General features: G+C 44.2%; 1 protein-coding gene across 2 annotated transcripts in view; it reads left to right on the top strand.

Annotated features, from left to right (window-relative positions):
* The window catches only part of Gga (ADP-ribosylation factor-binding protein Gga), a 71,708-nt gene that overhangs the window by 25,804 nt on the left and 32,160 nt on the right, over positions 1 to 13,744 (top strand). For both annotated transcript variants that reach the window (XM_075702212.1, XM_075702211.1), the window contains exons 9-10: positions 1,767 to 1,886; positions 12,423 to 12,560. In XM_075702212.1, the coding sequence (XP_075558327.1) occupies positions 1,767 to 1,886; positions 12,423 to 12,560 (258 nt within the window). The remainder of the gene's footprint in view (positions 1 to 1,766; positions 1,887 to 12,422; positions 12,561 to 13,744) is intronic.

Below are 13,744 nucleotides of genomic sequence, written 5' to 3'. Positions count from 1 at the left end.
GAGCTTGAGCTCAAAAAACAAAATGTTAGCTGATGCCGAGATGCAGGTGTCCCTCATCCAAACCTAAATAAACTATTTAAAGCAGTGAAGCACTACACTGAGGCGTCGTGTGTGGGCTGAGAGTACGTCAAGACAGTTGATATTGACTTACGAGCTGTTGAGAGAGAATCTCAATTGTGACAAAGTTCGGGCCTCATACCACTGAGCTTGCTATCAGTTTATAGAAATAGCTCATATTTGAATATATTTCTTCTATACACATCTCCTTTTTATTGGTATTTGAGAATGTCCGACTCTAATTGCAATTTTTTAAGTACATTTTATTTGCTGTGCATTTTACTAACCCCTCCCTTCTATTTTCTTTTGAATAACATAAGCACTACTCCTTAGTATACAAATTGGATTAGGTCATCTTTTTTTAAATTTTTTTATATGATTATTAGAGAGTGACAGCATCGGACGATATGGTTTCAGCCCATCTTGACATAAAACATAGTTCTGCATCACTCAGGGAATTTCGCAATGGTACTCAGAGAAAACCTGGGAAACTCAGGGAATTTGGAAGTGTCAATTTGGTAGGCACCCTGTTTGAGCTATGGTTATTGCTTTACAATCCGAAAATAGGCTTTTTTGATGGGAGATTTTGACACGTGTTCATCGCATTCACTGTTCCCTCCGCTCCGCCGAGACAGACACTGCCTCTAAAGGGGTCACTATTGAGGTCACCATAGGCATCGCATGTGGGCATGTTGACTTGCGGAGTTCTAATTATCTGGCAAAGAACAATTTTAGGATTGAAATAACAAAAGTTTAGGTCCATAGAAATGCATGGGCGCTGGCAGGGACCTTCGGTTGTGATCAAATTTAAGTGGAGTCAAATTAACAGAAGTCTACTTTAGTGCATTGACAAGGATGTGTGTTGTAGAAGTTTTCTTCTTATGTGTCAACAGCTGTGCAAGCCTGCTTTGGTAAGCTTAATAACCAGAAGCCTGTAAGGCAAAGACATTATGCATTCTGCTAGGAGAAATGGACACGAATGAGAAAGGAAAAGGCTATTATTCTTTGTTCTCCCATCTGGAAAGGGTGGAAACAATGTGCTTTCACTTGGTTTTTCCAGACTGTTTCATTGTCAAGAATGGATATTACGAATGATGTTACGTTCATCTTGGCATCATAAATGACAGCAGCTGTGTAAACAGACAAAAGCAGCTGAGCATTGGCAGGCTGTGGATAATGGTGACACAGTGGAAACTTGTTAGAGCGAACATCGATGTAAATAATTGTTAGATACAACAAGTTAAATCTAGAACTTTTCTCGCTGACATCAGCATGTAACTAATATATGCCTATAACAAATATTGAATATGATGAAGGTATTTTTTCGTGTCAGATTTAACGAGGATAACATGAGGTTAGACTGTATACTTAGCATCATGTTGTGGCTATTGCTAGCCATGTTGTTGCTCTTGATGCGATCTCTGCCACACAAACCATCCCATAATAATCGGTTGAGTTTGTTTTGGGACGTTGTTCACGAATACTTACTGATAAGGTGTTATCCACAAGGGCTGTTATAGGGACCTGAGAAGTTGCTTTTAATGCTGAATCATAGAAACCTCAACTAAACTAAACTCATGATTTAACGAAGTGTTTCGCTGCACGTATGACTTCATGATGTGTTGAGGTAATGTTTTTATGCCATTTTGTAATTGTGGCCATATTAGTAGCTGTTTCCCACCAGCATAATTTTGGTTCCTCGTACTCAGACGAGATCCTGACAGCCAACGATGAGCTGACGAACGTGATCAACATCTACAAGAAGACCATGGGGCTCGAGCCAGCTGTCAACGGAGGGAGTTCCACCACCGCGTTTAACGAGACCCACGGTGAGTTTATATTCACCTATTTCAGTGTTTGAACACTAGAGAGATGCTGGATCAGTTAAGTAATGCCCTAGTATTTTGTAATTGAACAAGCTAAGGGACGAACAAATTAGAATGCATTGGGAAACACTGTGCCTCTCACTGAGAAGGCTAGCAGTGGTTTTTGCGTAGTCAAGATTCTGCTAGCATGGTGGTTGTCACATTTTCTGCTTTTTTTTTTTCTCCTGAAGTGTACACAAGACTATAGCTCTTGATGAAGTGGCTTTTAAATATCTTGGTTGGTGATAAGGCCAGATGGAACTCTGTGCAACGAGTATGTGTTTTGTCATATTGTTTAACCCATTCCGTGCCAAGTTTAATGAAAAAACATTTTTCTAATGTTCAATATTTGATTCAGTATTTGGCTTTCTTTGTCTTGATTCAATGTGATATTCGATTCAAAATTTACTGTATTCACACACCCCTAATTATTTCCCACATTAAAACTTCAGTTGTTAGTTCCACCCTCGTCCTGTCATCTTCTCACTTATGTATGTTATGTCGTTGGTTGGTTCTTCACTTCTAACCAGGAAAGCCAACTTTTCTGTACATTTATGCCAACCATGCTTGCAAAAAATCTGTTTCTGTGAAGCGTCTGAAATCTGGTAATCACACCAGAATGGTGAAGTGACTGCCACTCATCTGTCTGTGGCACTTGGTGGAAAAAAGACATCCATGTGGGCAAGCGAGACTTGTCCTTAGGACAGTAAGAGTTAAAAAAGTTGCAGTGTGATAGCTGTACTCGTGGAAGAGTTGGAGGGATTATTTCTAGGGTATCATTCTTTTGCTTGCGTGAGTAATACACGTGATCATAGCGTAATCAGTTGCAATACCTCTTTGCTGTACATAAGTCCTCCAGTGACCCTCGTCCTTGATTTATTATTGTTTCTGTAGCGGCACAGAAGTGCTTTGGAACATTCACAGTCAACAACCACCACCTCAACTTTGGTAAAAATTTTTCACACTCATTGCTTGCGATAAATTTTTCTTGATAGGAACTTGAATCACCATATAGGATTTGCATGGCCAGAGCCACATTAATGCTTGGATCACATGAAAGAGTTTGATTGCCTGTCTGTAAGCATATTATAGTTTACGGAGACAAATCCGTGCTCAACAAGGCTTGTGCCACCATCTTGTGATGTTCACGTCAACTAGGGCACACAGACCTGTAATCCGAACAACCACATTCTATTGGTCACTGGTGCAAAGGGATCGGCAGCAACAACCATTAGAATACACAGTCTTTTCAGACTCCCGAGGGGCTGCGAAAACGCCTGAAAAAACCTGCCTTTTACTGAAATGCCTTTTACTGCCCTTAAGAGGAAGCTTTAGCTCAGGCCCAACTCCGATGCGGCCTATTCAAATACATGTAAACAAAGAAACACTTTGTTTGAGATAACCTTTGGAAAGATTTTAATGAAATTTGCTGCATTTGAGAGAGAAAGTTAAATTCTAGTGACTGTTGGAAGCGGAATTTCGATTTAGGTCCTGAACTTTCTTAAAAGAACTTTCAAACATTCAGAAGCTCGAGAAAAATAGAAGCACAAAGTTTACAAATTAATAGCTCTGCGTCAAGAACAGGTGTTGCGGTTCTGTAAATGGCATCCATTAGATCATTAAAAGCGGACAAATTCTAAATGTCAATTTATATCTTACATGAATTTGTCACGTTGTTTACAAGGGTTCTGCAAAAGTTGTATTTACATACCGTATTCTCGAGATTCTAAGCACCCCCCCTCTATTTTTGAAAAAAAAATTGGGAAGAATGTTTGCATTCGAATCTAAGCACCTCCTATTTGTTAGGAAGAGCGCGTGGCCAAGGCTGCCAAGCGCGCTTGCTCATTCTGGCATCGAGCTGGAGCCGTCGGAGTCCCAGGGTGGAATGGCGTCCGCGGCGCGATCTCGCCGCACAGCCGAACTGCAGAGCTGCATGGACTCGTGACGCTTGCGAACCGGAGCCGTCGGAGTCCCAAGCTGGCACGGCGTCCACGGCACGAGTATGCCGTACAGCCGGACTGCAGAGAGCCCGCGCGCCTCACCAGTCCGGCCGTGCTAGTCGTGTTCGCCGTTGCTGCGTTCCTACAGATGGTGACAGATGGTGGCACAGGACGTCAAAAGCCGGTCGAAAGCGACCCCGATAACTCAATCAGCATGTTGTCAAGTGGGCCTGGTATCGGCAGCGCTCGGCAGGTTTCGCGGACATCGCAGGTGCACGTTGCTTTGTTTGGTGTCAGTTGCTTGACAGCCCTAACGAAGTGATGAGTTCGAAGAGGGCTGCCTACAGCTTGAAGTTCAAGCGAACTGCAGTCGCGTTTGCCAAAGGCAATGGCAACCACAGTGCCACCGCGGAATTCGGCATGGACTGAGCCTGCATCAAGTGGACAAAGCAGCGGGACCAGATTATGAAAGGCTCCCCGATGCGTAAGAAGTTCACAGGACCGCATAAGAGCCGACATCTGCAAATGGAAGAAGAGGTATGGGAGTTCGTTCGTAGTGGATGATGCAGGGGCTTTGCTGTCACTGCTGATGCAATTCAAATGAAAGCGTTGGAGATCGCAACAAGAAAGCAGCAACAAGAAGCACAGTGTTCCGTGCCAGCCGGAGCTGGGTGGAGCATATGATGAGATGAAACGGATTTTCTTTGAAACGTTGGACAACAATTTTCCAGAAGCTGCCAGCCAATTTTGAAGAAAAACTTATAGCTTTTCAGCTGTACGTGATGAGGCTCCGCAGAGAACACTCCTATGAGCATGGCCAGATTGGCAGCGCCGATGAGACGCCAGTCTTTTTTGACATGCCGAAGGCGTGTACAGTTAATGAAGTAGGAGGCCAAGAAGTGAAGGTGAGGACGACGGTACGAGTAACAGTGATGCTGTACATAACAGGTGACGGCTGAAATCTTCCACCATTATCATTCTAAAAAGGCAAAGCATGCCAAAAAATGAATGTTTTCCTAAAGATGTGATTGCGAGAGTGCAGGAACAAGGGTGGATGACAGCCGATCTGATGACAGACTGGATTCAGGTCGTGTGGCAGAAGCGCCCGGAAGCATTGCTTGGTGAACCTGCAGGCATGCGGTCGATGCTTCTGTTGGATGCGTTTCGCAACCATCTGACCCCGGAGGTAAAATCATTTAAGAATTGCTTGATCACAAACCACTTCGTCGGAACGGAAGATGACCTGCTGGCGAGATACCGAGAGTGGCAGTTCAAGCGGTGCGATGAACTCGAGTGGCAGTTATAGTGACTGAGCATCCGACAGAAAGGGTGGGTTCACTGTCTGCACCAATTTTTCTTTTGAATGTTTGCAAAATAAAATGTTATTTCTCACACCCGTCTCGTCGTGATGTCGCAGCGAAAAGAGGGTGAGGGGGGGTCATTCTAGATTTTTCGAATCGAAGCACCCCCCCTCACTTTGGGCATAGCAATCGTGAAGAAAAGGGGGTGCTTAGATTTGAGTAAATATGGTACAGTCGCCGACTGATTTTCCAAACTCCAAAAATTCGGACATGCTCGATTATTCCGTCTGCTTCGCGGCACTGCCATTCACCCCATAGACCATAATGTATAAGAACTGCCGAAAGTTCGGACACCTTGCAACCTCTCGTCTGATTTTTCGGAGACTCCTTGAGCCAACTCGATCGAGAGCATCATGCACCGACTCTGACGAGCTTCGTTGCAGCCCCATGAAGTGGTGCTACTGCAAATCCCCGCTCATCATCATCGTTTCTGCCTGGTTTGATAGAGGGGTTCTACAGCAGTTCCGATTTCAGCTTAGTAAGCCATGTCAAGACAATCCAGCAGCGGATTTGTTCCTTCGCGGACGCCGCCGCGAGTAGGCCACGTTTTTCGTTTGTGCGAGTGGTGTTGGCATGGTGGTGTTTGCTTTGTGTGCTGTGTCGAGGTTCCGGTGATCCAACGCTGCATACGGAAACATCGCATCAAGTGCCTAATGGCGCCAACAGTGCTAGCGCAGATTGCACTGGGGAATGCCGGCAAGCGGGTGCCGGGAGGCCTAGGATTTGTCGCCTTCCGATGTGCTCCCTACTGATGCGGAAAATGTTATGCCGAGACCTGCACAGTGGTTGCATTGCGATTCCAGACACTGTCTCATTTGACAGTTTCACAGGTGCTGACACTGCTGTACTGACATGCACAGAACTCGACGACGGCGAGATCATTCGTCAGGTTTCTGCTGCACTGCAGGATGATGACTAGGAGTCTGAAGATGACGCACCATGTGCTACGCTGCCGTCACATGCGGAGCATGTACAAGCAGTGACTGTGCTTTCAGCTACCTATAGTGACCGTACAACCCTCTCCGAGATTCAGGCTTATCTGATTGCGCCTAAACAGAACAGGGTGCAACAGCGCATTCCCAATTTCTTCAAGCCTACTGCCGAGCCCTAATAGTGTGCGTGGAAATAAAGAAGTTCTTTTTTTTTCTTAATCAGCTTTTTCGGACACCTGTTTATTCGGACATTTCCGCAGTTCCCGTGAGCTCTGAATAAACGCTAGGCGACTGTATTACTAAATTTTTTGAGATTCATGTGTAACATATGAATTTTGTGCGCTTTAGGTGTACTATCAGATGCAATTCACAGAATTGTGGTATCGTTTTCCATTGCTGAGTTAGTGTTTTAAATTTGATAGTTTCATTTTCTGAAAATTTTCGATTTTTGACACTTTTTAATAAATAATTCATGACCTAAATCAGAAATTCAAAGCAAAGAGTCAATAAATTTTAAAAATATTTCTTTTAAGTGCAACAAACCTCATCAAACTTAGTCTGCTGGTTGCCGAAGGAAAAGAGTTCTCCTTTTATATTTCTTTAGAAAGGAGCACCTGAGCTAAAGCTTCCTTTAACTCTTTTGTTACCATGCCTATTCAAATCGATCACCGGTGAAGATCCTTGAGATCTCCAATTTTGACTTATTGGAACCATTTATTATTCATATAAGGCGATCCTGTAGTTAGTACAGGCACTGCACTTTCAGAATCAGTTTAAATTTTCGCACTTCAGCGATGTCGTGGTTTTTGACGGACCTTTTTGCAAACTAATGTGTGTATGTTGTAGCGAAAAAAGGCGTGGCTGTCATCTTATGCCGTGCTTGAGAAAAAAGCATGCCACTCATGATTTCACTGTGCTAGCATCAAAATTCTGTAATCAAATGACTCCCAGCACGTCACAAATTAAATTAAATCGCCGGCTTTGTCGTCCGACAGTGCTGAGTGGTGATAACCAAAAATGATGCCACCTGTTCACTAGTGAGCTCAGGGTGTCTACCAACCGGGGCAACTGGGAATTCTCAGGGATTTTGAGTAGTCTGGAAAAACTCAGGGAAAGCTCAGAGAATTCGGGCTCTATCAGGGAAAATTAGCTGTAATTTTATTGAAAGGGAACGAAAGTCGCGGTAATGCTGGCTCGAGCAATAGAGAGGAATCTTAATGAATTGTCTTTGACGCCGCCTAGTCGGCTGGAGGAGTTGCCGGACTACAGTCAACGAGCGACTTTCCGGACACCAGATAATTGGGACGGCTTCGCGGCAGCACTACGTACCCCATAGGGTCAACGTATAAGAATGTCTGAACTTTCGGACGCAAGAACCCTTTGCCGTCCGATTTTTTGGACTTCTTGCCGTGACCGCATGTCCGAAACGGCATTAATAAAAGCCACAACCGCCACCATTTTGATAACCTCGGCGCCTCGAACCGGCACACTCGCACGCAGATCCGCTGGCAGCCGTAGCCATCACCGCGGCAATGCTAGGACTAGCTGCTTCGAGGTTCGGTATTAAGCTTCTTGCCGTTCTGTACCGTATTTTTTATTGAAAGAATTCGCTACTGTCAGCAATGGCATGACACCGCCTTTGTGGTCATCGCGATTGGCTTCGAAGTTCGGAAAGCACTGGGCGTTGCATAATGCCGGTTTCCGAAAGTCAGCTTCACCTCATTACAGTAATGTTACGCTGTGAAGCATAACAAGTGTGGGAAGGGGCAACTGTCACGTTACGCTGTGAAGCATAACAAGTGTGGGAAGGGGCAACTGTCACGGAACACAGTATGTATTCCTTAATTATATGCGCGTGCACCCGCCATCTTCTGTCACAGTACGAGCACCGATATTCCTATTGAGTGTACTGGCAGGCGTTCAGAGCTTTTTCGGGCGTGCCTGTGAGGATTTGAACCCTTAATGGCTGTAGAAGACATGCATTCATATTTTTTGGATGTTTTCGCGGCCCTTAGGGAGTCCAAAAAATCGGACGCCGACTGCACAACTGTCAAGAGGATGCTTCAAATAGTCTGTGTGGCGAACGCACAGCCGAAGGAGCATAAGAAGACAAAGGACCTACACATTGAGAAATTAACGGCAAAGGAAGCATGCCACCGTTTTTTTGAAGGAGCTTTCACTCTAAATGCAAAGTGTTGGCTGACGCTGAGATGCAGGTGTCCCTCATCCAAGCAATTAAACTCTTTAAAACAGTGAAATGCTACACTGAAGCATGCGCGGGCTGAGGGTATGTCAGGACAGTTGAGGTTGACTTGCCAGCTGTGGCAAGAGAATCTCACTTGTGATAAAGTTCAGGCCTCATACCATTTAGCTTGCTATCAGTTGATAGAAATAGCTCATATTCGAAAATATTCTGTATGCATCTCTTTTTTATTTGTATTTGAGAATGTTTGACTCAATTTGCTATGGGTTTTACTTTTTATTTCGGAGATTTCTTATTCGGTGTGCATTTTACTAGCCCCTCCCTTCCGTTTTCTTTTTGAATGATATAAGCACTACCCCTTACTATTCAAATTGGATTAAGTTGTTTTTTATTTTCTAACATGCTTACTAGAGAGTGACGCCATTGGGCAAGGTGATGTAGGCAGCCTGTGTTGACATAAAACAAAGTTCTGTGCCACTCAGGGAATATTGCAAAGGCACTCAGGAAAAACCTGGAAAACTCAAGGAATTTGGGAATGTCAACTTGGTAGACACCCTGGACCTTTAGTTTGGAGTCAGAGTCATTTTATTCCGCCAAAGTATTTCTGAAAGTCCACCACATGTCCAACATGTGAACAGGCTTTTGCAACCAGTTTCCAAGAGTTTCGGTAATGCTTCTCTCGTAAAATCCCGGCAAGAGGCGCTGCCGGTGTCACTGCACAGTTATCGAAAGTCGCTCCCATGGCGTCGCCTCACGCAATTGTGTCGCGAGAAAAGCATCCTGCTCGAAAAGATGCTGCACCCACACTTGAATTTAGTGTTGAGGACTCGAGCTATGATTCCCAAGATGACAGTAAAGCAGATTCAAGCTCTGACGGCAACAGTGTTTTGAGTCAGTGTGGGACATCAGCAGCTGTTCACCAGTGAGTTTCCTTTACGGCCTTGGGGTGCATAGTCTCCTTCATTGTCCGCGCTTATCTGCCAATCTTTTTTCACGAACTGAAAGCTCTACTGATTATCTTCAAGGTGCGTACTTCACTTGGTTATGATGTTCAGCCATGGGCAGCAAAGAAACTTCCGTTCACGCCAAGAAGGGCGCCCGTAGCACATCTCAGCCCAGCACTACGAATCAGCGCAAGACATTTCACAACGGCGTGGAATGTGCAAAAATGCAAACAGATATGCTTGGATGCATAATCTTGTAGTTGCCCAGCTACGCTGAAGGCGATCGGTCCTGGAAGCGGTGCATGACTGTAGACAAACTGCTTGGACTTCTCATCGGACCATCCTCAGAAGATGCCGAAAAGGCGGAACTGCAAAATATGTTACGAGAACCGCAGAGTTGAACAAAAAGCATACATTTTGTGGAAAAAGTGCGGAGTGCACCTATGCTTCACAAAATCCAGAAACTGCTTCACCACATATGAATGATGAACTGGTCTTAATTTCATTTTTGTATGCAAAGAACGGCGGTGTACTGAGCATCTATTTTGTTCAGACACTATTCCTAGGTTATTTATCTTCTAAATTTATATTCTGAATTTTCTTTGATATTGATGTTTGCGTAGATATCATCTATTTTTATTGTTATTTTTATCAACTGGCAGCGAAAATGATGCTTTCTGGAATTTTTATGTTTTACGTAATAATCTCATTGGTTTGACAAACTATGTTTTTGGAAAGAGCATTTCGTTATCCACAATTGGCTAGGCTGCAATATGTGCTGAAATATTATTTGTAGTGGTAAATAATGTTATTCCGAGACCCATAAGAACCGTCCATTTTCTCGTGGAAACGAAGGAGTTAAGGGTTTAAATCGCCACAGGCACGGCCGAATAGCTCCTAAGGCCGGCCCGTGCACGTATTAGGCATATTGGTGCTCGAACTGTCACAGGACGGTACGTGCACGCGTGTATAATTAAGGAACACATACCGTGTCTCGTGACAATTGCCTCTTGCTACTCTTCGTATGCTTCACCGCATAACACTGCTGTGATGAGGCGAAGCTGACTTTCGGGAACCGGAATTTTTTTTTTTTTTTCACAATACTGCCGCTCTCAGCCGAGAGCCTAGCAGACGGGCGTGAACACTTTCTTTTCCCGACATAAATACATGTGTGAGCTACACAAAGAATGAAAAAGCAACAATATTCAACAAAATACAAAGGATAAGGTAGATAAGCTATACAATAGAACACTAAACAAAGCAGAATAAAATGAACAACAACCGGGCATATCATAGTCAAATCGAAAACGTGAAGTATTTGGAAACAAACAAGTGTATACATTTTTTTTCTAAGCACTGTTAGTTTAACATAAAGAGAACAGGGAACAAACATGAGAAATCGTTAATAATCTCTTGTGATGAGCTCCAGTTGTGAAGTGAACAGGGATAAAGAATTTGTCGCTGTTAATGACGAGTTAATTTGATTCCATTCTCTGATTACTCGAGGGAAGAATGAGTACCTGAATGCGTCATTAGAAAAGGAATACTCGGTTAGGGTATGTTCGTGTTGATGCCGTGTTATTCTAGATTGCGAATATGAAATGTACCAGGTGATATCAATTTTATACTGACGGTGCAGCATTTGAAACAGAAATTTTAGTCGACCTTGTTTCGCTCTCGTCGATAATGTGTTGAGGCCTGAGGAAGCTAAGAGACGTGAAGGTGAGTCAGTGGAACGATATTTCCTATGAATGAACCTTGCGGCTTTTTTTGTACAGCTTCAAGTTTAGCTATGTTAGTTGCTGTGTAAGGAAACCAAATTGTATTAGCGTATTCTAAAATAGGTCTCACAAATGTTTTGTAGGCCAGAAGCTTAATGTTCGTTGGAGCGATCTTTAGGCGTCTTTTTTAGATAAAATAGCTTTCGTAGTGCAGTAGTTGTAATATTAGTTATGTGTGTTTCCCAATTGAGGTTTGATGTCAGCGTTATCCCTAAATATTTCTGTTGGTCAACCATGGAAAGAGGCGTGCCATTAACGATATAGGTGAAATGAGAGGGTTGCTTTTTTCTTGTTATTGTCATTGCCACTGATTTATCGACGTTAATAGACATTTGCCACTGGGAACACCAGTCGGCTAGCGTGTTAAGGGAATCAGAAAGATCGAGATGGTCGTTATGGCTGTTAATTTCTTTATATATCACGCAGTCATCCGCGAAGAGTTTGATTTTGCATCCTATATTATTGGTTATATCGTTAATAAAGATCAGAAATAACAGTGGCCCGAGTACCGAGCCTTGTGGTACTCCAGATGTGACAGGAACGACATCAGACGGCATGTGGTCATACATAACAAATTGTGAGCGGTGTGTTAGAAAAGCCATTATCCAAGCAGAAACTTCTCCTTTCCCGATGGCATGCTCCACTTTTGCAATTAGCAATTATGCAGCATGTTATGCTTTCGGAGCTTCTAAGCCACTGGCGAGGATTACAAAGGCGGAGTCGGCGCGATTGCTAACAGCGGTGAATTGTTTTAATTCAAAACACGCCATGGAACAACAAAAAGCTTCGTAGCGAACGTCGAAGTAGCTAGGCCTAGCACTGCCACAATGGTGGCTAAAGCTGCTGGTAGATCTTGCGTGCGAGAGCGCCGGTTCGAAGCGGCGAGATAATCGAAATGGCGGCGGTGGTGGTGGCTTCGATCAATGCTGTTTCGGACCAGCGGTTGTGGCAAAAAGCCGAGAAAATCCAACAGCAAAGGGTTTTTGCCTCTGAAATTTCGGACCTTCTTATACATTGATTCTATAGGGCATCATGGCAGTGCCGCGAAGGTGTCCGAATTATTGGGCATGTCCGAAAAATCGAGCGCCCAGAAAATCGGTCGTTGATTTCTTTCTCTATTCTCGTTCTGCATGAACAGTAGCACAGTGCAAAAACATTTTGCAGACATTGTTGCCGAAAAGAGGATCATAAGATAGCACTGCAGCTGCCTTTGATGTCTTTGGTGGTCCATAAACTGTGATATGTTTGCAGATGGGGCGCATCTCCATATTGAAAAATTAGTGTGTACCCCCTACATCTTGTAAACTTATGCACGCTTTGGATGGGTGTCGGAATGCAGCTGCATCAACTGCGCCAGTTGCTGTAGCAGCTGCTGGCTCCCTGCTGGACCTTGGCTCCCCGGGACCTGGTGTTTGCGAGGAACCCAAGAAAGGCCCCATCGATCTCAGCCTGCTTGATGACCAACTACTTGCGCTCGGTGAGCCTCCGCGACTCTTGTTAACGTCAACAGGCAGGTCTGCTTTAAAGGGGTGGTAAGGTGAATTTTCTGCATGGGTTAGACCCTTTTAGACTATCTGGCATGTTCCGAAGCTATGGTTTATTTGTGAAAGGCACAAATATCATGTGAACTGTCTCGATTGGGAACGCCCGTTAGTCACTTAATGACATCCAACAGCATGTCATCGGTGATGTCCAGGGCATTTGTTAGGCAGGACTAGGTGCACACAACATTGTCATTGGATAATGAACGGCAAGCACTGGGCACCCGAGGTGCATGCTGGCGATCACTGCAGCTGATCTGTAGGAGTCCTCGCATGACTGTCGGCCTTTCACTTGTTTTCATAATCTCCCGTCGATAGCGGCCTCAGGTCATCACGCCATGTTCGCAGATTGGGGTGGCCGACAAGGCCTGTCTCTTGCGCCATCTGTTTGTTCCAGTGGATGGCCCCACCTGTACTACAAGGCACTAAAAGCTCATCTGGTTTTGCAGACACGCTTTCTTCTAACAATAGCAAGCCTTTTTTGCTTCGTGAAGCTACCGACATACTTGCGAGCAAATATCCCCTGCTCCCCCGCCGCCCCCCACAACCGCCTTTGCAATGTACTGAATCCACTGTTATTAGGAGAAGTTGTGCACAATGCTAGTGAAATAATTCCACCACAATGTCTTCAAAGTTCAGCAAGAACAGCGCAGTGGTCGCAGAATGAAGTTTTCAGTGAAAGTCGACAGTTGCACCCATTGGTGTCCCAGTGTTTCACTTTCTGTGCACAGAAATCGAATGGCACTGTGCCGCCATGCCCCCATTCGCTTCTGCATATTCTATCTCACTGTTTTCAATTGAAGCACTAAAGTCAAGCCAAACCCACTAATTTTGCATATTCTATCTCACTGTTTTCAATTGAAGCACTGAAGTCAAGCCAAAACCCACTAATTTTGCACCCTGAGGAAGTCGTAATGCTTGTTTGCATAGCATTTGCAAAGTTTACGTATTCGCGATGGCAACAACAAATATGGCTGTCTTTGTTTTCTTTTCTACCAGTCCCATAGTGACAACGTTTAAGTTCTGCCGCAGACACCTATATAAAATGAGGAGGCACATTTCCACAAATTTTATTGCAAAATACCTTTATCTGTTACTTCAGTTTTTAAAATACTTGATC

This window comes from Dermacentor variabilis, chromosome 8 (assembly GCF_050947875.1).
Source record: "Dermacentor variabilis isolate Ectoservices chromosome 8, ASM5094787v1, whole genome shotgun sequence".
Taxonomy (NCBI): domain Eukaryota; kingdom Metazoa; phylum Arthropoda; class Arachnida; order Ixodida; family Ixodidae; genus Dermacentor; species Dermacentor variabilis.
The sequence above is the reverse complement of the archived record's forward strand: the minus strand, read 5'-3'. Positions and strand labels throughout refer to the sequence as shown.